The sequence below is a fragment of the Littorina saxatilis genome, linkage group LG15 (assembly GCF_037325665.1).
Source record: "Littorina saxatilis isolate snail1 linkage group LG15, US_GU_Lsax_2.0, whole genome shotgun sequence".
NCBI lineage: Eukaryota > Metazoa > Mollusca > Gastropoda > Littorinimorpha > Littorinidae > Littorina > Littorina saxatilis.
In genome coordinates, this window is record NC_090259.1 from 11,835,576 (window position 1) to 11,862,057 (window position 26,482).

Genomic DNA, 26,482 nt, shown 5'->3' on the forward strand with positions numbered 1-26,482 from the left:
TGGCTTGGGAGTATGTTTTAATTAGCTGTGCTCTGGTCTTTCTCCAACAAATCTTTAGAACATAAATTAATTCATGATAAAATCATAAAGCTTTTTGTCCAGGAACGTTTTTTTCCATCTCAATCATAAATGCACACAATTTTCTGTTTCAAGAAAAACCACAAGAATTTCTACAGTCAGCCGAAATAAGTCCCATCTTCGGATTTTTACACAAACACAGTTGTGTCACTATTTTTTAACATTCGGATACCTTTCGAAACCGAGACTGAAATAGTAATCCTGTGTTGGCATTATTAGCAGTAGCCGCACGCACAGAAAATTTACACGGAAAATGGCATGAGTGCAAACAAGTGACGCCAGTTAAAGTTGACCAACTGTCCGTCCGGAAAGTAGTATTTTTATTTATTTATTTTTGGAGAAAGGGTGAGGCTCTTTCAGGCAGGGCGGCTCCTCATTTTCAAAGTCATGTTCTTAGTTTACCGCCCATCATTCCGGATTTAACTCGTATTTTAAGTTCTGTCTTATCTTTGAAGAAGTACATTTTTCATATAAAAAGCTGAAATGAACTGTGATCAGACTGAAATACTATTTTTGTGTTCGTTGTGGAAAGTCAAAAAACATCCGCTATGCTGAAGTTTGTTCTTCTGTCGTTTGCTGCAGTGGCTCTGGTGAGTTATAGCGTGTGTGTGTGTGTGTGTGTGTGTGTGTAGACGCGTGTGTATTTATGTTTTCTTTTGGTTATTTTTTGTCTGTCTATTTCTTTGTCAGTTTATTTGTTTTCTTTCAACTGTTGCTTTAAGGCATTCTTACCTGATTCATTATAACTGTACATGTGAGATAAAGTGCATCATTTAAGTTATTTATTGGCTTAAAGGCGTTTCAAATACAATCATTATTCAATAAGAGCGCTTTGGTTTGCAGAAAAAATCCTAAGTAGCTACAATTATAGCAGACATTATACATTCCGAGCTTATTGGTCGGCCAAGAGATGTGTGATATATTTGTTATATTGTACCCTCGCCCTGGCAGGGCTGGCATGGATTCATGGGAGTCACATGTGATTGTCCTAGAACCGTGTGATATATGCATTATATTGTCCCCAGGCCCAGTTCCCGCAGCGACCTGGTTGGATGGACGAAATCGTCGGCGGTCAGGTCTTTGAAATTGACACCATCCACGGACACTCCGTGCAGTATGATGACAAACACGTGAGTAAACTTAAAACATGTTTAAATGTGTGTGTTAGTGTGTGTTAGTGTGTGTGTGTGTGTGTGTGTGTGTGTGTGTGTGTGTGAGTTTTTGAGTGTTTATGTGTTTGTTAGTGTGTGTTTGTGTGTGTGTGCGTTTGTGTGTACGTATGTGTTTGCGTGCGTGTGTGCGTGCGTGCGTGTGTTCGTGCGTATGTGTGTTTCACGCACACGCACGCACGCACGCACATACATGTGCGTGCGTGCGTGCGTGTGCGTGAAACAAAAAGTGGTCCATATTCGGGGCCCTTCCCCTACTATTCAAATAATTTTATAAACGTTTCGCTCTAATGCCTTGACTTTATTATGTTTATGTTTCAGGACCTACTCCTCCTGGTTGGAAAAGCCAACTGCTATTTGATTGACGCTCCGGACAACACGTGGGACAAGATAGCTCACAACGCCGACCAGGTGCCTAGGATCACTGTGAGTTTATTTATCGTTTTGGTTGTGGTGATGGTGGTGGTGATGACACGCCAGTAAATACAGTACCATATACTCACGTGACATGTCAAATTAACTTCAGACTGACTGTTTCTCCGCCAATTTCAAGCGGTACAAGTGTCTTGAGGGAGAAAATCATGACAAGATCTTGCAACTGAAGCAGATTCGTGATGTAATTCGATCGATTTTACCCGAAATTCGATTTATTAGAAAACGCACCGAGCGGTTACGTCCCTTGAATACGAACAAAACTATTTTGCGTTGAAGCTAATTTCAAAGTCAAAATACCATTTATCATCACAAACAAGAATCCAGGGGGGATACAAGGTCCAAAGCGCCTTGAAATCTTATACTTACTGATGGAACTTTTTTTGGACATGATGATGTGTACACGTGTGCACATTTTTTGCAGTCCATTTGTCAACGCACTCTTTCGTAGCAGACATATTTTCTTATGACGGCGAGACTGAATTGGTACGCGAAATGTTCTATTCTTTTGCAAGAATTTCTGAAAAAAGCATCCTCCCTTGTCTGCGAGTCGTCTGCTTTGAAGGTAGAGAGATTTTGAAGCATTCAAGTCAAAACGCAAGTCGCGTTGCTAACCTTGTTGAGGTTATTCTTTCTTTGAATTGCCGTGGATTTGTTCGTAACCATTTTTAGAGATGTGCCTTGAAAGGAAACGGCAAAAGAGCATTTGAATACAAACTTTCAAAGAAATCTGGATCGTTTGCTCCGGAACTGCAACGTCGATATGGCAAAACTAAAAATTCTGGATCAATTTGCGAGGACAGCCTGGTAGTGTCACATTTTTTATATGGGTTTGGAAGAACTGCTCATAATTTACATAGCACTCCGGCCCTGTTCTTTTGTTCGTCACACCCAAAACCGTTATTTCTTTTCAGCGACGCAGCATTATTAATTAACTTTTCAAATGTGATTTTTTCCACTCGAAAAACAGTCAAAACAATCAAGAGTACCAAATATGTTGCTCTCACTTTCGTGACGTCATTGTGATGACGCAATATGTTGCAGGAGGACATCTACCATCAGATTACGTCAGGGAAGGGCGTGATGCTGATGACACATCCCGATGCCATAGAGAAATACCACAGCGTTCTGGAACAGTACGAGTGTCGTTCCAAGGAAGTGTTCCATGTCGAGTACCATCTCAGGCACCATAACTGAACACCACTTATGGTGCGTTACTGTAATTACCCCATTTGGGTTTATTTACGGATCTTGGGTTCAGTTTGTGACTAGAATGTACAGTCCTTTTAGTGTGTAATAAAATCGATATGAAATGGCAAACTCAATGTACTCTCTTGATTTTTTTGATCAATACTCTGGTTAACTACTGATTGTACATTAAACCACACACATACACACAAGCACGCAGGCACATCCACTCGCACGCATGTTAACACACAATATCACACACACACACACACACACACACACACACACACACACACACACACACACACACACACACACACACTGGCTTGGAAAATACACACGTGTGTGTGTGTAGGGGGTTATGTGTTTGGGGGATGTGCGTGCGTATGTTGTGTATGTGTGTACGGGTGTGTGTGTGTGTGTGTGTGTGTAAGCGTATGTGCGTGATATCATGTGTGAGTGTCTGTGCATGCGTGCATTTGTGAATAGTTTCCTTTCCATGTCTTTGTTATATATATGCATTTGTCTGCGCCTGTAGGCAGTTGGTTCGTTACTCAGCATTAAGAAATAGTTTAGAAGGCCTTCGTACTTCTATCTTTAAACAACAGCAGGGTTCAACTTGAGATAAGGTCAACATCTGCAGATAGGTTGAATCAAGGTCACTAACAATCACGATTGTTTTGCCACTGCCGAGGCCTGTCTGTCTGTCTGTTTGGTTCGATGGCTCGGAGATTGAAAACAGACAGACAGACAGACAGACAGACACACACACACACACACACATACACAAACACACACACACACACACAAACACACACACACAAACACACACACACACACAAACACACACACACACACATGAGGAGCCATACCCGACACGTCGACTTTCTCTTCGCAGCATCCTTAGCAGCAGTCGCCATTTTTCCTAACCGTCATGTCACATCCGTGAAATGTACTTGCGATAGGGCAGAGACTGCGGGGAAAACCAGAGCTGGTTCCGTAAACGAAGAGGGAGGAGAGGTTGGTGGGGGTAGAGTAGAGAGAGTGTGAGGGGCACATCCGGCGTGAGGTTGTAGGACTTGGGGATTGATATGACGTTATAACCGACATTGATGAGTGACGTTATAACTGGGTGACGTTATATCCGGTGACGTTATATCCGAGGTTAAAATAGTCTTGGAAAGAAGGAATTGAGCCGGTGTAACACGAAATCTTTACTCCACGAAAAATTTACTCCGGAGTAAATATTTCGTACGAAATTCTTACTCCGAGTACACTTTTCGTACGAGAAAAGAACTCCCCAAGGCACGAAAAAAATACTCCCTCCACGAAATTTTTACCCCCCATTTTTTTTACTTCCAGTAAAAATCTCGTACGCAAAAATGGGATGCGGGCGAAGGCGGATAATGCCAATAAGTGATCTCGCGCAAACGAATGTCGCGCTACCCTCCTTCCACCCCTTCCACCACCAAGACTAACAAGGGGACAAGGGAGTAAATATTTCGTACACCTGGCATTGGAAGTTTAAATTGCTCGTGTTGGGGTGAAGTAATTTATTCGTTATTTATTCGTCAGGGGAGTAACATTTTTGTACGCAATTTTTACTTGGAACTCACCTGTCTTGGGGAGTAATTTTCTCGTGCAATGGGGGAGTGCTTTTTTCGTAAAGGGAGTAACTTTTTCGTACGAAATGTTTACTCCGGAGTAAAAATCTCGTGGGAGTAATTTTCTCGTGTTACACCGGGACCGGTGTTTGGGTGACGATATAACGGGGTGACGTCATATCCGGCGACGTTATAAACGAAGTAGACTGTACTGATGTGTCCAAGCTTTCAGCTGAAAGAAGAGAATCCTTTCACTGGGACACACACCAAAACCTGCCTCACTTCCCGTGTTAAACATGGCGGACACCAACATCCATTCAAGCTTTCGCCTAAAATAAAATAACCCGTTCACCAAGACACATACACAGATTCTAACAAGTCTAGCAGGGATCACACTGACGCACAATTTTCGCGTCTTTGACGCATTTGAAATCTCGCTGAAACGTTGTTTGTGTGTGCGTGCTCACGTATGTTTGTATGTGTGTGTATCTATATTTGCATACACAATAATAATAACGTCCCACTTTTTTTTCTCCTACGTTGAAAAATGTATACCCTCGACTTTCAAACACAGCACATGAACAAGCTGCTGTTGTGTGATTATTACATCTCTCGCAATGAAACTCTTTTAGAAAAGGCGATTCCCATTCAAAAGTCAGTACGGTACGTGACGTACTTGTTCTACATCATTGCGTATGCCTTACTCGTGTTTTTGTGTGTGTTTTCCCCCGTTTTGCTGTTGTTGTTGTTGTTGTTGTTGTTGTTGTTGTTGTTGTTGTTGTTGTTGTTGTCAAGCTTGCGCGATCACTGGCGGAGCTGCTATTTGCGAAGAGCAGGAATTTGTTTGGTTAACTTTGTTTTGTCTCAGCCGATTAATGATGTCAGTAAGGAAATTATTTCAACAAAAGGTTCCCACGCTGCTCTAAAAGCAGTAAGGCTGTTGACGTTTTTGTTGTATATGTCCAGATTGAAGGGTCTTGTTATCCTGTTCAAAAGCCTAGACAGACCAGTTGTGAATGACATGATCGTGTACACGGGAAGACAGCATCTTTAATATTGGTGCTATAAGATCTGTCTTTCGCTCTGACGGCAACAGTCTTGAACACACACTGGCATCATGCTGACCGTCGTTGTCATTCTTTTCGTCTTCTTTTTCTGCCAATGTCAGGGACTAGCTGAACAAGTGACAGACACCGAAACCATCCAAAACGTGAATTGTTATCCCGAATTCTCAGCTGAGACAAACACACCTTGCCGCTCAACAGTGCAGGAAAGCGATTATGGCGGCAGCGAAAAGTGATCTCCGATGAACATTTTTCTAAAGAAAAGGGTATCATATTGAGCAAACAACACAAAACAAAAATATCGGACCTCATTATTCACTATGACGCAATGATCGCGTGTCTTCACTGCATGATCACTGACGTGTGCTTTCCTAAATGTTTCGAAAGGGGCGCGACTCGTTCACAGCCAATAAAACCAACGACAGAATCAAAGTTTACTGATGAGTCTTTCTTTCTGGCAGGATCCACTCTCTGCTGAGGGACCACAAAGCTACAACGGCCTCTTTGCTGGGGGAACAAGATTATAAATGGACATCCTTGCTCAGAGATCAAGACGCTAAGCTAGCCGACCTGACAAGCTTGCTGCAACAGAAACTATCTGACCAAGAACATTTGCTTCATAAACAAGAACAGAAACTATCTGACCAAGATAATGTGCTTCATAAACTAGAACAGAAACTATCTGACCAAGATAATTTGCTTCATAAACAAGAACAGAAACTATCTGACCAAGATAATTTGCTTCATAAACAAGAACAGAAACTATCTGACCAAGATAATTTGCTTCATAAACAAGAACAGAGACTGTCATATCAAGCACGCTCGCATCGTCAGCTAGAGCAGAAAGTGTTTGACCAAGAAGATTTACTTCAGTATCAAGACCAGAAGCTGTCTCATCAAGAAAGCCTGCTCCACGAACAATTACGGTGCCAGGCTGTCCTCCCAAGAAGCCTTGTTGCAACAGCAGGGGAGAACCATTCAGCAACTAAAAAACAGACATGTTCCACCGCAAACCTTTCCAAGCGAGAACTTGCGTCATGCCACAGATACGTCACAGTCCGAAACACCCCTCCCAGGAAAGACCTCTGACTCAGCATCCCATGACGTCATTACTCGTTCTGATGACGGAGGGCCGTTAACGCGTTGGAAGCGGTGGTGAGTCACATCAGTCAGCGTGTGACGGAGATGGGGGCCGACATCCAGGTCTTCAAGACACAGACCAGTGGCGACATACAGACGTTGAAGAACAGCAACACACAGCAGGAACTGGCTATCCAAGACGCTCAGAGTTCCACCTTCGTTCACTGGGGCAGTTCCACGTGTAGCAATCTCTCTCACACCGTCTACTCGGGCGTCGTGGGCGGCTCGTGGTATGACCACAGGGGTGCTGCCACCAACTACCTGTGTCTGACCATGTCTCCTGTCTTCAGCGATCACGCAGTCCCAAGCATAAATGCATTGCAATTACTGTACGGTGGTGAGTACACAACTTCCGACTCTCACCATGACAAAGACCCGGTGTGTGCCGTGTGTCAATCCACGCTGTCCGCCACAGTCATGATCCCCGGGACCAACGTCTGTACGCCTGGCTGGCACCTGCAGTACTCCGGCTTCCTCATGGCGGGACAAAACGACCACGCTGCTGGTTCTGAGTACATCTGTGTGGACTCTAGGTTGGAGAACACTGTGCACGGTGACGCTAGTGAAGACGGCAAACTGCTGTACTACACTGTGACTCGGTGCGGCAGCCTGCCTTGCACGCCCTATGTCAACAACAAAGTTGTCACGTGCGCGGTTTGCTCCAAGTGACTTTCTTGTTTCTGTTTTACAACAAAAATAAAATCGATGTCAGGTGTAGTTATGAATGTGTGTGTGTGTGTGTGTATTTATGTGCGTGTGTGTGTGCGTCTGTGGCTGTACATCCTGCCTATTTCTCCTCGCGAAGAGTGAAGAGTGAAACGAATACACTATCGCTGTCACATGCACATGACGTTCATTGGTTAACTCGCAGCAGTTTGATGAGGCTAGAGTCGACCCCTTGTAAAATGGATACATTTTGTTTAAAGTGAACTTTTCTGTAATTTCAAGTAGTGTTGAGGACAGAAAAACCAAACCATATAGGGCTCAACGTGCTAATTTCTAAGATAACGATTGAAACTTAATGATAGAGGAACAATATAAAACACATACAGGGTGACCCAAAAAAAAGAGTACCCAAACAAAACGTCATAAATTAAACAAAAATAAAGCAATCTTCATAAAATTTATTTACACACACAAGTAGCCTCTGCATGATTTGCACAGAAAATTTTAGCGTTCTAGCTTGTCTTTCAGGAAAGTTCTGCTCATTCTACAGAACATGCTCCAAATGGCCTCCGCGCCGATTCAGGCAAACTTGAACTCGCCGCGCAAAGTTATCAATCACCCGCACACACTCCTGTTGCGAGATTCCGCGAATGGTTGTTGTGATGGCTCGCTTGAGTTCTGCGATTGTCTGTGGGTTGTTCCTGTAGACGTTGTCTTTCAGGAACCCCCAAAGATAGAAATCTGGGGGATTTAAATCCGGGGGAGGCCATTTGGAGCATGTTCTGTAGAATGAGCATAACTTTCCTGAAAGACAAGCTAGAACGCTAACATTTTCTGTTGAAATCATGCAGAGGCTACTTAATAATAATAATAATAATGGACATTTGCTATAGCGCATAATCATATATATGCTCAATGCGCTTTACAATAACTAGAATTAACATAACTAATAATAATACTTGTGTGTGTAAACAAATTTTAAGAAGATTGCTTTATTTTTGTTCAATTTATGACGTTTTGTTTGGGTACTCTTTTTTTTGGGTCACCCTGTAAAAGAAAACAGTTACTTTTGCTGGTAAATAGGAACAAACGACAACTTTGTCAGTACCAACGCTTGAGACGGGGTGGGGGGGGGGGGGGAGAGAGAGGGGTGGGGGGAGAAATGGGGTGGGGTGGGTGTCGCAGCTATGAATCAACGGGTTGGTGAGGCATTCGTACGTGCACTATTTGCGAAGACATCTTCTTAATGGAATCTTTACTTTAACAATGACTGGACAAATGAGATGATTTATCACTGGCACTATAAATAACCCAGCACATCTCAAAGACAAAGGCACAGTTCTTCTTGAGCAAGCAAACAGGTTGATCACCACAGGATTAAGCACAGAATAAGAGCATCCTTTCACTGACCAACACATGCCAAAAACCAACAGCCTGACTGTTTGTGCGCAGAGTGGGGGGTGGAGGGGCACAACATTTCAGGTTACAACAGGTGTGTAAAAACTTCTGGCTTTTAAAAGCCATTTGCTTTCCTTGAAAAACAGTGAATGATGGTAGGAAAAATGGGGTGTATACAGTAAGAAACAAAACGTTTACAAAATCAATACTGACAATACAACAAACACTGGAGCAGACTTTTTGAGGTTTTAATTTAACAGTAACAAGGTCATCAGAGACAAAAACCAATTTACACTTGCACACTTTTCCTCACTCAGTATAAAACTCATTCAAAGATTCTCAATATGCATGCATAGCAAACAAATCCTGAAACGTCAACCTCACAGATTTCAAACATACTGTAAAAACAAATGTTGGGACAAGGAATTACGGCAACTAACCACACATGTACACTACAACTTTATGTACTGATTTTAAGATACAAACAGAAATGTAACAGTTGACTTAAAGGCATATGTACGCGCTCCCGTGTTTACAAAGTGTAGTTTGCCCATAATCGATGTCAAACGCACCATAAGACCATGTAATGACGATATGTCGCCATGCGCGGACCATATACATGCATTACAGCTTGTTCTAGCCTCTGAAAAAGTGAGGATGTCAACAAAGACGCGGAGTTATTTCCCTTGCGTCAACGTTCCCTCTGTTGGCAAATCTATAAATAGGATGATCTAGATCAAAATAAAAATTCAAATATCTCACCATTGAAGGGGTCCTAGACCACAATATCTTGCAGGGAACTTAATTTAGCATGTCTCCAGCTGTTGGTAAAGCAATTAGCGTGTATAGTCATCGAGTACATATGGCTTTAACCAAGCAAACAGAGATCAGTGTCTTACATATTAATGCATGCAACTGACCAGTCATGTCATTTCATTTCACGTATCGTACAAAGATTGAATATAATTCATACAGCCACTCACATACCTTACATACACACGCACAAATCCTGCAAAAAAAATCTTAAAAAAACAAACAAACTCCTTTTTAACTGTCAGCATACTTCTGTCATCACATCTAAAAACTATAATCTCTTACATTCAAATTATCTAGTACACACTCTCAGTTATTGATTCTGTCAATCCATTCATACCAAACCTGTCACCTAGCTTTGATCTGTGCGTACTTTGTGAAAACAGGTGGTTCATTTGTTTGTGTGTGTGTGTGTGTGTGTGTGTGTGTGTGTGTGTGTGTGTTATAACCTTATTAGTTCCTGGTACTTAGTTCAATATGGTTCATGCTCAAGGGAGATAATAAAATGAACCACGTTTTCATCAATAACTTACACCCTAGTGCAGCACTGTTCATAGGATATGATAAACACAATATTCAATGATATCTGGGATTCACTATGATCAAAATGGTGATGGAAATTGCTCTGCATACTGAAGTGTCTGTTTTGGAGCAGCCTTTTTCTTGCAACTGTCTTTCCTGCAAAATAAATACGAAATAACATTAGTTCATTTGAAACCAAAAATACTGAACACAACTTTATTCCACTAAATTTGGGTCTTTCTGATGAAAATTGCCATAACCAAAACAAACAAACCAACAAAGTATCCTTCCTGCATGACACAATTAACAATACAGTGGAACCCCCCTTTTAAGACCTCCACAAGTCTGATAAATCCGGGTCTTTAAAAGGAGGGAGTCTTAAAATGGGGGTACATTTACCGAGGCTATAAACAGAAAATCTAAAGAAGGGCAAAGCCCATACGACTCACATGCTTGACCTTGACCTTTACATGACCTTGACCTTCAGCTAAACCTAGCAATGACATCTTACACTAAGAACTGCTTTACACATTTTTCCTACCAAAATACATGTGACCTTGACCAAGGTCATGCAACACAAAGCTGTTAATTCAAGACATAGGAAGTACAATGGTGCTTATTGGCTCTTTCTACCATGAGATATGGTCACTTTTAGTGGTTCACTACCTTATTTTGGTCACATTTCATAAGGGTCAAAGTGACCTTGACCTTGATCATATGTGTCTCATGATGAAAGCATAACATGTGCCCCACATAATTTTTAAGTTTGAAACAGTTATCTTCCATTGTTCAGGGTCAAGGTCACTTCAAAATATGTATACAATCCAACTTTGAAGAGCTCCTGTGACCTTGACCTTGAAGCAAGGTAAACCAAACTGGTATCAAAAGATGGGGCTTACTTTGCCCTATATATCATATATAGGTGAGGTATTAAATCTCAAAAACTTCAGAGAAAATGGGAAAAATGTGAAAAATAGCCGTTTTTTAGACAACATTTATGGCCCCTGCGACCTTGACCTTGAAGCAAGGTCAAGATGCTATGTATGTTTTTTGGGGCCTTGTCATCATACACCATCTTGCCAAATTTGGTACTGATAGACTGAATAGTGTGTACACGCAAGCACAAGACCAAGTGCGCACGGAAAAGATCCTGTAATCCATGTCAGAGTTCGGAGGGTTATATAAACACAAAAATACCCAGCATGCTTCCTCCGAAAGCGGCATATGGCTGCCTAAATGGCGGGGTAAAAACGGTCATACACGTAAAATTCCACTCGTGCAAAAACACGAGTGTACGTGGGAGTTTCAGCCCACGAACGCAGAAGAAGAAGAAGAAGGTGGGGTCTTACAGAAGGGTTCCACTGCACTCAAGCACCTGATCATGAACAAACCAGTTTGACAAAACTCCAGGCAGTTACAAGACTACTGATCTTAATGCTCCATTGAACTACAGTAGTACCTGCGATGAAAGTACACCATTGGGACCAGCTAAATGTGTCCCTACATGGTAAATGTCCTGCGATGAAAGTACACACTTCGGACCAGCTAAACGTGTCCCTACATGGTAGATATCCTGCTATGACAGGTATATTTTGGTAGAGATAATAGACAGACAACCAACTGTGTACTTTCATGAAAGGTGTCCTCTCATCAGAGGGGCCTCACATCGCAGGTACCACTGTATATTGGGAACATAAACAAAACAAGGAAAGGCTAAAGCAAAAATCAAAACAAAGACCAAAAGAAGTCACGTAAGGTGAAATGACTACATTTAGTCAAGCTGTGGAACTCACAGAATCAGACCTGTTTACCCCCATAAGTGTTTTGGAGTAATGCTCAGCCCCAAAAATAGTAATCCTGGCACAAAAATAGTAATCATCCAGCATTCGTCGCCAATTACAACGCACATGACAACTGTGTCTGCGAAACGCAATCATGCACATATATCCATCATTCACAAACAAAACACATCAGTCAGTTTTTGTAGTCATCATAATTTCAAAGAAGATCACATCAAAAGCACATGCATCACTGATTCTTTTTCTTTTGCTCGTAGTAGGCCTTTTTCAGTGTGTCATGCCTGTACTTGCGCTTGCCGAATGAGTGAGGGCGAGACTTTACCACTAGAACTTAAGCTCTCCAGCGTCTCATCAGACAGACATGATTATGATCTCTGGTCAGTTTTGTGCTTTTTGTCACCCCATTTTGCCATTGAAAAAAACAATGCCAAACATGTGAATTAATATATTTTTTTTATTTATGAAAATCGTAGTCTTGACACGGATAGCGGAATGGCGTATTTTTTGCAGAAAATCGTAATAAATTACGCCAAAATCGTAAGGGTAAACAGGTCTGCAGAATGAGCGGCACGGTTGGCCTAGTGGTAAGGCGTCCGCCCCGTGATCGGGAAGTCGTGGGTTCGAACCACGGCCGGGTCATACCGAAGACTTTAAAATTGGCAATCTAGTGGTTGCTCCGCCTGGCGTCTGGCATTATGGGGTTAGTGCTAGGACTGGTTGGTCCGGTGTCAGAATAATGTGACTGGGTGAGACATGAAGCCTGTGCTGCGACTTCTGTCTTGTGTGTGGCGCACGTTAAATGTCAAAGCAGCACCGCCCTGATATGGCTCTTCGTGGTCGGCTGGGCGTTAAGCAAACAAACAAACTCACAGAATAAAACTGAACGCACTGCATTTTTTCACAATGACCGTGGTTCGCCGCTCTTGCAAAACGCAGTGAAACTGACGAGCCTGTTTAGCGCGGTAGTGGTTTCGCTGTGCTGCATAGCACACTTTTCTGTACCTCTCTTCGTTATAACTTTCTGAGCGTGTTTTTAATCCAAACATATCGTATCTATATGTTTTTTAAATCAGGAACCGACAAGGAATAAGATGAAATTGTTTTTAAATCGATTTCGGAAATTTAATTTTGATCATAATTTTTATATTTTTAATTTACAGAGCTTGTGTTTAATCCGAATATAACATATTTATATGTTTTTGGAATCAGAAAATGATGAAGAATAAGATGAACGTAATTTTGGATGGTTTTATAAAAAAAAAATTTTAATTACAATTTTCAGATTTTTAATGACCAAAGTCATTAATTAATTTTTTAGCCACCAAGCTGAAATGCAATACCAAAGTCCGGCCTTCGTCGAAGATTGCTTTACAAAAATTTCAACCAATTTGATTGAAAAATGAGGGTGTGACAGTGCCGCCTCATATGACGTCATCAAAGACAATTATCGAAAAAAAGAAAAAAAACGTCTGGGGATATCATACCCAGGAACTCTCATGTAAAATTTCATAAAGATCGGTCCAGTAGTTTACTCTGAATCGCTCTACACAGACACACACACACACACACACACACACAGACACACACACACACACACACACACAGACACACATACACCACGACCCTCGTCTCGATTCCCCCTCTATGTTAAAACATTTAGTCAAAACTTGACTAAATGTAAAAAGGAAAAAGTCATCTTTTTATGTGACTCGACCTCTCACGCCTCCAAGAGCTACAGTTCAAAGGTATTTTGTATAACTGTATATTTTGTATTCTGTCCATGCATGGGCTTTCTATTACTTGACTGACTGTTCTGTGCAATTGACTTACGCTCTGAGAAACAATTTCAACCAAAATACTTACACACAAGTTGTAGAACTTGAATCCAGGGTTACGTTCTGTAGTTTGATAGTGTCCTGAAGCAGCTCAACATTGTGAACGCTGCCAAAGAAATCGGTCAGCAGCACTTTGTCCGGATCACGCTTGAAGAGGTCAGTGCGCTTGCTGACCGTAGAGATGCACTGGTGCCGCGGACACACTTGTAGCTGTGGAATCAAGCAAACACATAATTAAGACATTTCATAATTTGCATATTGGAGCCTTTCTTGTAATTGAGGCCATCTAAAAATCGGTAGAACATCTTTCCTTAAAAGGGAGTTAGTCTTAAAATTAATGTAAATTTGCAAACATTATGAACACAAATTTAAAAAATTAGTCTTACAGTGAGGTCTTGAATTAGGGGTAAGAAATGGGGCAGATTCCACTGTAATACAAAACCAGCTTCAACAATGTAATTTAATTGAGCAATCATATAAGGGAATTTCTATGTACTTTTTAACATAATAAGAATCGGCAAAACTGATAGCAGTATATACCTCTTCAGAGGTGGAATGAAGGAATAAGCATTATCACTTTCAGTGTAGCTTGGGAAAGTTACTTTCTCTGAGACTCACGTTATCCAGGAAATCTACAATGATGCTCAAACAAATTCTACACACAAACAACTCAGGATTTACCTGGGAAGACCTTTCTTAGTTGGGTAATTCTGTCATCAAAACAGACTTAATTTACCTTTATTACCAAGTGCAAATTGCTTGGAGTTTGAAAAGTATTTCCATTCAGTAAATGTCTTCACTGATTTCCTTGAAAGTCAACTAAACAAACAATCAAAACCCGAATTGAAAAAAAAAAAAAAAATCTGAAATTGCTCTCCGCACACATTGCACTTTTGAGTGGTCCGACATTCTAAGGGATGTAACAGAGGCAAGAGTACTCACAAACTGCCCCATGGTTTTTGAGCTTCCTGGATTCACTCCTTCCAGGAACTCCAGGGCATGGTATGTGTAGCGGTCAATGACGTACACACCTAAGGCTGGATCAACATGATGCTGTAGAGGAAATCATTTTGCTTTACATTTTTATTTCATACAAACACCACCACTAACTTCATAACAGCACTAACTTCATAACAGCACTACATCCTTCAGTTCGGTTGACATAGCCACAGGCAATCTTTTTACTCGAACGCTGTGAAAGGGATCACGGAAAATTGAATGCTTAATGATTTTGTGACAGGAAAGAGTGTGTTTACTCGGTGTAGATTTGTGTTTTTTGGTTAATCAACTTAATGGTCATCCCAAATTAGTGCAGGATGCCCCTAGCTAGCCATGGGTAGTTGGATGAAGAATGTTTTGAAAAAAAAGAACACTCAAAGGTAAGAATATATAGACAGTTTCTCAAACATTCATGGAAAAATAGAAAACCAAACAAAGCATGAGCATGAAGACGGAAAGAAACACACAGCAACAACAACAAACACATACTTTTAACCTCTCTCTCTGTGTCTGACATGCACGCACGCACACACCACACAAATGCTAATTAACTTACTGATAATGAGTCTTCTCCCACTCTGCTGCTGGCCACAGCTAGGATGTTGGGGGAGTAGAACTTCTGGAACATGGACTCTGCCTGACAGGTGTCAATCATGAAGAACACCTCATGGTACCTGTAAAATAGTAAAATAGCAAAATATCAGATCACACAACAACTTCTTTTCTTAAGTTCATGGGCTTTCAACTATTTCCTATGAGTGGGTTTATACGTGTATGACAGTAGAATGCAGAATGTGATTAGACAACTTCCGAAAATGATAGCATGAGCATTCTAACACACATTTGAACTAAAACGAATGGCTCACACTAACTTCAAAATAACTACTGGCACCTGTAACAGCAAAACTATCCAACTTTCCCTGCATTCCTTCTATGAATGTGAAATGCTGAACATGGCTCAAACTTCCCAGAATATTCTGTTATTAATCTTACATTGAATCTTAAACGAAATGAGGCAAAGCGTTGTTAAGATATCAAATAACCAAAGGGAAGTAGGATGAGGATGAAAGTTGCTTGTTCATTTCAATGCTTGTTATTCTCTCAGGTGTCAGGAGAAAGGTTCCGTACAACTCTCACTTACTCCATTACACATGTCGTATGCATAAAGAGCGATTACTTCCCTTTTGGTTATTTGAAATCTTAAATTGTTATATATGAAGTCTTATATCGCGCGCGTATCTCCAGACTCGGACTCAAGGCGCAGGGATCTATTTATGCCGTGTGAGATGGAATTTTTTACATAATACATCACGCATTCACATCGGCCAGTAGTGGGGCTCCTATGTTGCAAAATCATTCAAATCATGCAACAAACACCAAATTAAGCAAATATGAAGAGTTTTATGTGCTTAACAAAACCTGATACAGAGCCATCGCGAAAAATAAAAAATGGGTAGTTTTTAAACAATTTTTCAAAATGGCCGCCAGTGTAAACGGTTGGGTATGTTAGGCATATTTCACTTCATGTGATTAACAGCAAATTTGGCGTAAATGGACATTTGCTTTTGCTTAACAAAACCTGATACAGAGCCACCGTGAAAAAATTAAGAAATCAGTAGTTTTTTTACAATTTTCAAAATGGCCGCCAATAAAAGGGTATTTAGGCATTTTTGATGCTACAAGACATTCTCTTGCAATAGAAACTAACACAAACACATTTTTAAACAAAACAATACATGTAATGTTGGTGCAGAGAATGATTGGACGGTGTGGGTGGCAGGGTTGAAGAATTTGTGGATTACCTAAACTGTGCAAAAATAAATATATTGCACCAATTTTCATACCAAAACGAAAACATTCATTCCTGTGCTGTTATATTCAATGTATGCTATTGAGGGCACTCAACTTGGCTAACTGGAACACTTTTAAGATAAAAGGTGGCCTTTACATGGGTTATTTGACCGCCGCCCAAATAAGGGTACCCCCAAAATAAAACTGATAAAAATGTAATGTATCAACTCAAAAGTCGACTAAAATTCATAATCGCTGTATTTCGAAAACGTTGTTTGATCTCATGTGTTTACACAACTAGCACATTCCGGCAAGTGTCTATACTCAAAAGAAACTTTGGCAGTACTTGAAACAACCATCTGTCATATATACATGCGAAGTCAAAAATATGTGGGATGTAAGTCAACAAACCTGTGGCAGTTTTTAAAATATTATTTCGTGAAGATTTGAAAGTGTACTCAAACGGTTGAACTACGCCTCGTGCGTAGACACACATTCCTGAAAGTTTCAACGCAACCCACTTGGTCATTGCTAAAATACATGGATTTTAGTTGACTTGGGTATCCCTCAAATTTGACACATAAACATCTCATCCGTGAGATCGACACATACATCAGTAGGTACAATGGCACAACACTAGAAATATGCAAGATGGCGAAATAAAACAACCTGTTCTGGATGGATAATCAAGTTGACTTTCTCTTCGTATACAACAGTGACCCAGTTGTGCCTCAGGAATTGTCGTCGGCTTTTTAAAAGGTACCCGAAGTTTTTGTCACATCTCTTTGTCACGTCAAGGGTATCCTTATTTTGACGGCGTAAATGATGATGTTAAAAAAAAATGTGCCAGATAGCGAAGATGCGAGCCTTTAATGGCATAGACAGTTTGAATAAAATGACACAGGAATAAAAGTTTGAGTTGGGGTATGAAAATGGGTGCAATAATATTTTTGCACAGTTTAGATGCTGACAGTTTTCACAGGCATGCAAGCACATTTGCAGAGAGCTGTGCTCTGCAGTCCTTCTTAGCAGCATTTGCAGCATTTTGTTGTACAGCTCTTCTTGCAGGCACACCTCATGAGTTCTCGGCACACGCTGGATACCTCTTGAAAGCTCGTCCAGAATGACTCCCACTTTCCAGCCTTGAACTGCCAGCCCACAGAGTTTGGAAGTCTAATAGGTAGATGGCTCTTCTTAATCTCATGTCCTGCAGCAGCACCTCACTTGTAAGGGGATTATGGTCAATTTGGCAACTCTTTTTACTGAAGAGGTACCGTCTAGCACTGTTTACACCCAGTACGTTGCTGGTTTTGTCCTACAAATGTACACCAAAAAGCTCTTGTGCTGCCCTGTCAGTGGTACTCAGCTTACAAAGAGGAGCAGACAACCTGAAGAAAGTTTGAGTGACGTCTTCAAATGCTTGCCATACTTCCCAAGCCTTCTGATTCCCCAATACCATTGAAGAACGACATAGTGTCACAGCCTGTAAGGCTATGCAAAATGGGCAGACAGGGTGACTTCTCTTGGCCAATGGCTTTGGCAATGTGGCGATATACTTCACGAGCAGAAAAAAACACAACACAGCTGGAATGAGAAGCAGACTGTCTGGCCTCCTCTACATCCATGGTGCAGGAAATCAGCCTGTGGTACCCTTCACACAAAAGATGAAAAGTGACATTTTTATTTGAATGTATTTGAATGTTTACTATCTCAGAGAGTCGGTCAAAGCCGGGTTAGCAAGTCTTCACACAACAGACCAAAATGAAAGAAAATTGTATTTCATGAATTCGTATAATTCTTACTGTTTCAGGTTAAAAAACAAACAAACACAGTTTCCAGTGACCCAACTGATTCTGGAATCTTTCTGACCGCTACATTTATTCGCTTCAAACAGTCGCTAACAGAATGTTGACCATAGTGAGGGTTCGTACGTTAAACCCATCAAATTCACAGAGGTCGCTTACAAATGATGTGCAAACATGTTCCAATTAATACAAATAAAAAAATCTTACTGTTAAGATGTATTAGGTAACAAACCTTGATACAGTAGTACTAGTGAAATCGGCTCCCTTCTGTGGCACCGGAATAAATGCAGAACGCTTGTTCCCAGGAACCGGCATGTGGTGTAACTCTTGTATATATCCTGTAAAAATAAAATTCACACCAATGCACGGTCAACTTAAAATAAGCAAAAGGATGAGAAACAAGCAACAAACCAAAATTGTAAAACTCAAAGAGCGGTACCTCTTCATTTTTCAAAACCACTTATCTCATTTGATTAGCATACACCTACGTATGCTTTTGTCTGTTACCTACCGTCTTTGAAAGTTTGATCACAACACTGTAAAGACATGGGGAGTGGAGTGTTTTTATCTCCAGCTGGTCATCCTACTATCTGGCCTACCCTCACTCAGTTTTTGACTCTACCCCTCCCCACCTTATGGAAGTCCTTAACGTAGGCAGGACTAATCATTTATCATACCATGAACAATCTCTTTCTCCTCGCCTTTTATTCAAAGTTCGTTTAATCTGTTTAAAATCACCAGCGTGGCGATCATGATTTCCTTACTTGTAATCAACAGATAGATCTAGATCTATCAGCATCACAATCCAGCTTGATGAGCTATTGCAAGATTACTCTGCATTTCAGCGCTTCACCCGATGAATAACAGACCCCAGGGGAGAATTAAACAGTAAAATGATGTGACATTGGTGAATGGATGCGTATTCTTGAAAACTTACCTTCAGAAACGTTGTTTTCGCTCAAATCAAAACACGCAATGTTGCGGAGGCCGCCATCTTGAATTTTCATGCTGCGGATATATATAAAATTCTAAAAACGATCAAATTAAATACCAGAACACAAAAATACCCATAAGAGTATTTATGTCATGCATGTGTTTATCAGCAGACAACTTCTGGTGCATGGTAAACCATTGAATTTTACATTTGCTGAGTTGGGAATATTTACTGCTGAGCGCTTTTGGTACGAATTTCGTCTGCTGTAAATGCAGCCTTTTATTCCCTATCAAAGACAAAAAAAAACGATTTCTGAAGTGGCTCTGTATCTGAAATCCCTTAAATAATTATAAGGAACAATACCACAAAGTATGATGTTTGTTGCAAGATGTGAATGATTTATGAGTGCGTCTGCAACATACGAGCCCCACTACAGCAGATCGCAGCCATTTCGGCGCATATCCTACTTTTCACAGCCTATTATTCCAAGTCACACGGGTATTTTGGTGGACATTTTTTTATCTATGCCTATACAATTTTGCCAGGAAAGACCCTTTTGTCAATCGTGGGATCTTTAACGTGCACACACCAATGTAGTGTACACGAAGGGACCTCGGTTTTTCGTCTCATCCGAAAGACTAGCACTTGAACCCACCACCTAGGTTAGGAAAGGGGGGAGAAAATTGCTAACGCCCTGACCCAGGGTCGAACTCGCAACCTCTCGCAAGTGCGTTACCACTCGGCCACCCAGTCCTTAAATTGTACAACAGCACCTACAATTACCTGCGCTTCTGCCACATCTGCTCAAAGGCATCTGCCAGCTCAACGTTAGATACCTCTTCCGCATCTTGGAACTTCAAAAAGCCATCTCCTCCATGACCTAGAAAGAAAAACAAAAACCCAGTACATTACCATCAATAGACTGCAATCCTGTCAGTACAATTTTCTGTCAAAACTGAAGGCATATCCACATGCACACTGGCAGAAAACACGTACAATTTTCAATTCAAAGTGTGACAACTGCTTGCATTAGACTGCTTGCATCTCTCCCTTGATTCAAAATCAGAGCAATCAAGATATGTTACAACAATACTTTCTATGAAAACCTGCACGCAAAGAAAGTAAGAAATCTGATTTCCTTGGCATGGTGTGCAAAATGCTTACAAATGCTAAAATTGAAAACTGGCCTTCCAGAAGCTTGTAAGACCGTATCTGTGGATAAACATGGAATTAATCATAAAGCAACAACACTGACCAAAAGCGGCATATATATGCTATGCATCAATGTTGAACATACCTGTCATGTAGACCAACACATTGCTTCTCTCATCTAATAGCAAGCGCTTCGAGCTACGTATCAACATTAAACATACCTGTCATATAGACCAACACGTTGCTTCTATCGCCTGACAGCAAGCGCTTAGAGCTACGTATCAACATTAAACATACCTGTCATATAGACCAACACGTTGCTTCTATCGCCTGACAGCAAGCGCTTAGAGCTACGTATCAACATTAAACATTAAACATACCTGTCATATTGATCAACACATTGCGTCTATCGCCTGACAGCAAGCGCTTAGAGCTACGTATCAACATTAAACATACCTGTCATATCGACCAACACATTGCTTCTATCGCCTGACAGCAAGCGCTTAGAGCTACGTATCAACATTAAACATACCTGTCATATCGACCAACACATTGCTTCTATCGCCTGCAGCTTGACAGCAAGCGCTTAGAGCTACGTATCAACATTAAACATACCTGTCATATAGACCAACACATTGCTTCTCTCGTCCGACAGCAATCGCTTAGAGCTGGGTGTGCTTGGAGAAAGACGGCCAGTCAGAACTCGAATGAAGTTCTCCACAGTCACCTAAAATATCAGAACGCCAGACAATGACTGCAGTGTCACCTAATTTAATCTGAAAATGCTGCACCACTAAACAAGAGATACAGCTGCAGCTTCATGAGAAAAACTTGAATTAATAGGCAAAAGGTATAAGCAGGCAGTACATGTAACAACAAATCAGAACTTTAACAACAACTCAGAACTTTAAGTTCTGATTTGTTGTTACATGTCCTGATAACGTAAAATACCCTGTGGTTGCACTGCATGTTTTGTAAACAAGTATTTTATCAAAAGAAAAGAGGAAGTTAATACATCAAACAAAATTCAGCTACTTCATCAGGGATTGGCTTGGGCGTCGGTCATCGGTCTTTTGCCATGTTAAATTCGGAAAAGACCGACACACATGGGTCTCAACCCGTCAACTGACCGATAGACATGCAGCAGAGTCAGTCAGCTCGTCTTATTTTTGTCTGCTGTCTTGTTCTTTTTACATTTAGTCAAGTTTTGACTAAATGTTTTAACAATAACATAGTTTCTTTTTTTTCCCTTCCTTACTTAATTGAAATAAATATGGTTATTGTGTCCTCAGACCTTTTATTCCTCTTCATGTAAGACCATTAGAAAATAAACAAGAAAATGAAGAAATTAATTGAATTTTTCTCTCATTTGTATGTTCTAAACAACTTTCAAAAATTTCTCCTCACTGCCGTAATGCACAATTGCGGCAGTCCCGTGGTGGAAGGAAAGGTTTTTTTCTTGACTGATTGGTTTGCAAAATGACTGATTGATTTGTGGTTGAGTCAGTCAATGGACCTCTAGTGGACAACACCCAAGCCAATCCCTGCTTCATTATGACAACCTGTCAAACTAAGGTGTGATGACAAAGCATTAGCTTTATCTTCACAAACGTGTCAATTCATGAAATCCAAAGCTTAGGACTGACCGGTTGCTAGTTTCCGCTATTTCACACAAAAACTGGTAATATACAGAACATTTCCAGTGAACACGGGCACTGATATACCTCAGTAAAAGCTAGGGCAGAGTAGATACTTGAGAGATTCCTGAGTTTCTACTGGAAATCAACCGGTATCTAGAAATTTGAGGAGATCAAGTAATAAAATTATATGGAGTAAATAATAAAAACATGGATATCGTATAATGAAATGAATTCTTACTTCATATCCACGGTAGTCTACTTCCACATCATCACCGTACACATTGATGTGTTGCTTTGCATTGTTGAACACCGTTGCTGCACAACACAGAAAAAGCTGATCATGTATACTGCAAGCAAAAAAAAAGATTCATGCCTCAAAGCCATCAATTCATCACTTATCTATTCTTCTTCTTCTTGGTTCATGGGCTTAATTAAACACCCTCCGAATTTATCAATCAATCAATCAATGAGTCTTATATCGCGCATATTCCGTGGGTACAGTTCTAGGCGCTCTGCAGTGATGCCGTGTGAGATGAAATTTTATACGGCCAGTAGATTGCAGCCATTTCGGCGCATATTTACCTTTCACGGCCTATTATTCCAAGTCACAGGTAGACAATTTACGGGCATGACCCTTTTTAACCAGCCATACGCCTCTTACAGGGGGTGCATGCTTGATATTTTCGTGTTTCTATAATCCACCAAACACTGCCATGGATTACACGATCTTTTATTGCATGTACACACACATGGGGATAAGGCACCATGCAGCAGGTCTGCACATGTTGACCTTGGAGATCGGAAATATCTCCACCCTTCATCCACCAGGCGCAATTTGAACCCATGACCAGCCGCTTGGGACGCTTGTGTCTTATCCACTAGGCCATTGAGCCCGTCTGCTAATCTATTATGATTGACAGAGTATCTATTTTTTAACCATATCCGCCACTTCATTATTTACACTCCCATGAACACTGCATATTTTACCCTTCCAATCTGACTGTAATGGCAGGTGACTTAATGAGTCTTAATGTTTTATCCTCCCCCCAAATACACACACCATACCATTCCCTGACTCTTTAAAAAAAAAGAAGAGGAAACTCACCTGGGCGAGGGTTGCGTGGATTACATGCCATGTCATCAGCTACCATCAGGATTATGTGGCTAGAAAACCGAAACATATAAAATGAGAAAAGCATTTAAAAGGTGATAATGTTAGTGAGTGATCCAAAGCCTAGCGATGTGCTGGGCAGCCAATGGCTTGCTTCTTATTTTATCAAATTCAATTTTAAGTTTAAACTCTTTAAATACACACAGAGGTGTATTTCACAACAGACAGGTAAAGTCTTACAACATCCAGTTGTTAGTTCATAATTCAACAGATACAAGAAACGTATCATACATACCGTTCACACATTTATTTACAAATTACTGGCACACCTTTTAATTTCAGGATTTTGAATCCACTTCTTGAATTTGACACTCCAGGTCTGTTGTTTGCGTATTTGTGAAGTGACTCGTTAGTGTCATGTGGAGGTCTGGATTGAGGGGAAATGCACATTTAGGACAGCAAAACTGACAGACATGTGTCGCTGTTATGGATGCACGACGACGACATTTACAATTACTGTGATGTTAAACCTCGATAATATCACCTAGGTTGTGGCTACATCCACGGGTCCGTGCCTCGAGTCCCGGTGCTATATCCACGGCACTGACTCAAGGGACGCTACTCTCGCCCAACATTTTCCTGCCTTCGGTTCGGCACTTCACTAACACGACTAGGACATCAGCTGTCAGATATCAAAGTCAAAATTCCACTTTTAATCAAAAGTTAAACTTCATGAGTGGTATACAGCGTCCGGATCGATCAGCAGCACTTTCCTCTCCTTAATACGAACCTCGTTAGCTAAACTTCCATGTTTATTCGGGATTTGCATTTTCCTAGTTTGCGGTGATTTTTGATACAGTGTGATGCATGTGTCGCTTGCTCAAACGCTTTCTATTTAAAGTGACGGCGGAAGATGAAGAATGATGTATTGGTCTTCCTTATTCGCTAGATTTGTGCTGAGTGGCCGTGCTGAGTGGCCGAACTCCATCAGTCACAACTCCCCACAGTACTCCAATGAGTTTGAATTCAACATATATATTTAAAAAAAAAGGGTTATTAGAAACCAAGAAGCAGCAAAGATTTTGTGAATTCAGTTACTTCTCTTTATTGTCAAAAGACCCAACAAAGAGCTTTTTCTGGGCTGCTATCGATCTCGAAGAACGTTTCGAAAGTTGTACATGAGTGCGCTCCTCAAAGGCTTTCAGTTTGGTTTGTAGGATGTCAAAAGAGTTGAACGTTTCGCCGACACTAATCGTTTCTTCCTCCGCTTCCATCTCAACAATATGGCGCCAACTGTGCCAGCGCGAGGCTACGACTAAACTGCCGAGTGAATCCCAACGATTCCGAGTGGTTCCGAGCCAGTGCCGTGGATATAGCATGGGCACTCAAGGCACGGACCCGTGGATGTAGCCACAACCTATCACCTATTGTATTTGTAGTTGTACAGATGAACACATGTGCAGTTTAAATGTGTACCTGTCAGGAATACCAAGGCGTTTGACACTGCGGTAGATGGAGAGAACGTTGGCCACATGACGGTAGTTGAACCAAAACCTGGATGTATCCACCAACACTGCCCAGTTATTGGTGTGCCCGCTCTTGAAGAATTCTTGCACTTTCTCCTGGAAGTAAAAATTGGAGAAATAAATCAATATCAACCCTTATTGAGTAAATTAAAGCTTTTTTTTTACAACTGCAAGGATGGGAACTGCAAGGATGAGGAGTTCTCATTTCAATGAGTTGTTTTTCTTCAAATATATGCACCAAAATATTGGCATACAGCTAGCAGTAGCACTGACATTTGTGTCGTCTGCTTCATGTTCACATTCACTGTATTCTCCTTCAATGTGATTTCGATGTCCATTTACATCCCATGTGACATGTAAAACCATGCACTGCCACAACAAATGTTCCTGTATTTATTAGGCCGATAGTCAACTCACCTCATTTCCAGCAAACACAAACGCAGCGCCTAAGAGAGCAAACGATAGGAGCACTTTCATGCCGAACACGTCGGCCATTTTGAAGCCTTCCCGTCAACCTCTGCGAAGGAAGGAAGTTGTCTGAAAGAAAACGGTTCACGTATGTGCTTTCATCAATACATTCTGGTATCACTGTTGACACTTATGTTGTTGATTAGTGGCTTTCAGCATTCTATGTATAAGAGAACGATCGAGAATGGCTGATGGCTTGATTTTGTGGCGTTTGTCTCGAAGGAAAAGAAAACGAAAGTTGTTTATCCCGAAAACCAGTTCGCAAATCGAAGTGTACGCTGCCTCGCACAACTATTATTTTCAAACAGTGCAGACTCAAATAAGATTTCTTTTTGTTATTATTTACAACATCACGCAAAGTTACGGTACACCAAGTTACTTCACACATTTGTTTAAGCAGGAATCACTTGAAACTTTTCCCAGAGAATATTCTGTAGTGACATCACTTCCGGCAAGCACCTGTACACTTGTTGTCCCTAGATACAAGCCGAACAATATCCATGAGTGCTGTAGATTTTATTTGAATTGTTTCTAATTAATCGCCAAGATAAATTCCGAAGACGTCCAGCTCCTCCGCTGCATTAGCGGCAAGATGTCGTCGGTTGATGCAAAGACGTACTTGTCGAGGCGGAATGTGCCTGCTTTATTTGAGGTAAGTTTTATTTTTTAATTAAAACTGTGGTTTCCTTTTGTTTCCTTTTGAGCCTAACCGGGAGAAGAGGACAACTTCATACAGACGGAAAAAATCCGCGATTTTCACTAGTTGTTTTCTGTAACTGTTCTGTAGTGTATGTAGGTAAAGATGAAGACTAACTCCAAGATATTGTGTAAGGTGTCTTTGATGCAGAAATTAGATGTGTGCATGTTTATTCAGCACATCCACTGACTTTCACTTGAGAGGAGACACAAAGGCACGATGATTTCACAGAGGTAGAGGAGACATATGCTTTTTGACGAATAATCCTCCATAGAACCCAAATATACTTTCCTTTGTGGTTGACAGGAGCAAACATTTTAATCTTTCAAAGAAGTTTTGTTGCTATATTAATTAATGGCTCCAACCTTTGTGTAAACATATGGTGTAGGTATAGGAGACCACTGCAGTGTGTGTAAGGCCAAAAAAAAAAAGTCTGTTTACGGTAACATAGGCCAAAAAAATAGGGTCGTTAGGTCGGGATTTTTTTTTTTCTCCAAAAAACCATATTTTTACGTTATTTTGCAAAAAAAAACAAGATTTTTTAAAAAAAATTTTAAATTTTTTTTCTTTTTCCCCAAATGCCAAAAAAAAGTCTAGGGTCGCGCGAAAAAAATAGGGTCAGTCGGGTTACAGATCTTTTTTTTTTTGGCC

The 26,482-nt window shown here is 40.8% G+C and overlaps 4 protein-coding genes across 7 annotated transcripts in view; 3 read left to right on the forward strand and 1 right to left on the reverse strand.

Annotated features, from left to right (window-relative positions):
• The first annotated feature begins 506 nt into the window (after positions 1 to 506).
• Positions 507 to 2,999, forward strand: LOC138948067 (uncharacterized). Its single transcript, XM_070319593.1, has 4 exons — positions 507 to 668; positions 1,104 to 1,208; positions 1,569 to 1,673; positions 2,724 to 2,999. The coding sequence occupies exons 1-4, from the start codon at positions 627 to 629 to the stop codon at positions 2,874 to 2,876; spliced, it is 405 nt and encodes a 134-aa protein (XP_070175694.1). The 5' UTR covers positions 507 to 626; the 3' UTR covers positions 2,877 to 2,999.
• Positions 3,000 to 5,685: 2,686 nt separating this feature from the next.
• LOC138948564 (uncharacterized) lies at positions 5,686 to 7,351 on the forward strand. Its single transcript, XM_070320125.1, has one exon. It carries the CDS (start codon positions 6,721 to 6,723, stop codon positions 7,342 to 7,344), a length of 624 nt encoding a protein of 207 aa, XP_070176226.1. The 5' UTR covers positions 5,686 to 6,720; the 3' UTR covers positions 7,345 to 7,351.
• Positions 7,352 to 8,973: 1,622 nt separating this feature from the next.
• On the reverse strand, positions 8,974 to 25,358 carry LOC138948561 (GPI-anchor transamidase-like). Its single transcript, XM_070320123.1, has 10 exons — positions 25,084 to 25,358; positions 24,617 to 24,762; positions 23,135 to 23,193; positions 22,268 to 22,344; positions 21,005 to 21,116; positions 20,021 to 20,117; positions 15,264 to 15,381; positions 14,651 to 14,761; positions 13,737 to 13,918; positions 8,974 to 10,230 (listed from the first exon to the last, which is right to left on the reverse strand). Exons 1-10 carry the CDS (start codon positions 25,159 to 25,161, stop codon positions 10,155 to 10,157), a joined length of 1,056 nt encoding a protein of 351 aa, XP_070176224.1. The 5' UTR covers positions 25,162 to 25,358; the 3' UTR covers positions 8,974 to 10,154.
• A 231-nt stretch (positions 25,359 to 25,589) lies between these two features.
• LOC138948559 (uncharacterized) overlaps positions 25,590 to 26,482 on the forward strand; it is a 100,547-nt gene continuing 99,654 nt past the window's right edge. For all 4 annotated transcript variants that reach the window (XM_070320118.1, XM_070320121.1, XM_070320119.1 and 1 more), the window contains exon 1: positions 25,590 to 25,786. In XM_070320118.1, the coding sequence (XP_070176219.1) occupies positions 25,727 to 25,786 (60 nt within the window). In that variant the 5' untranslated portion in view covers positions 25,590 to 25,726. The remainder of the gene's footprint in view (positions 25,787 to 26,482) is intronic.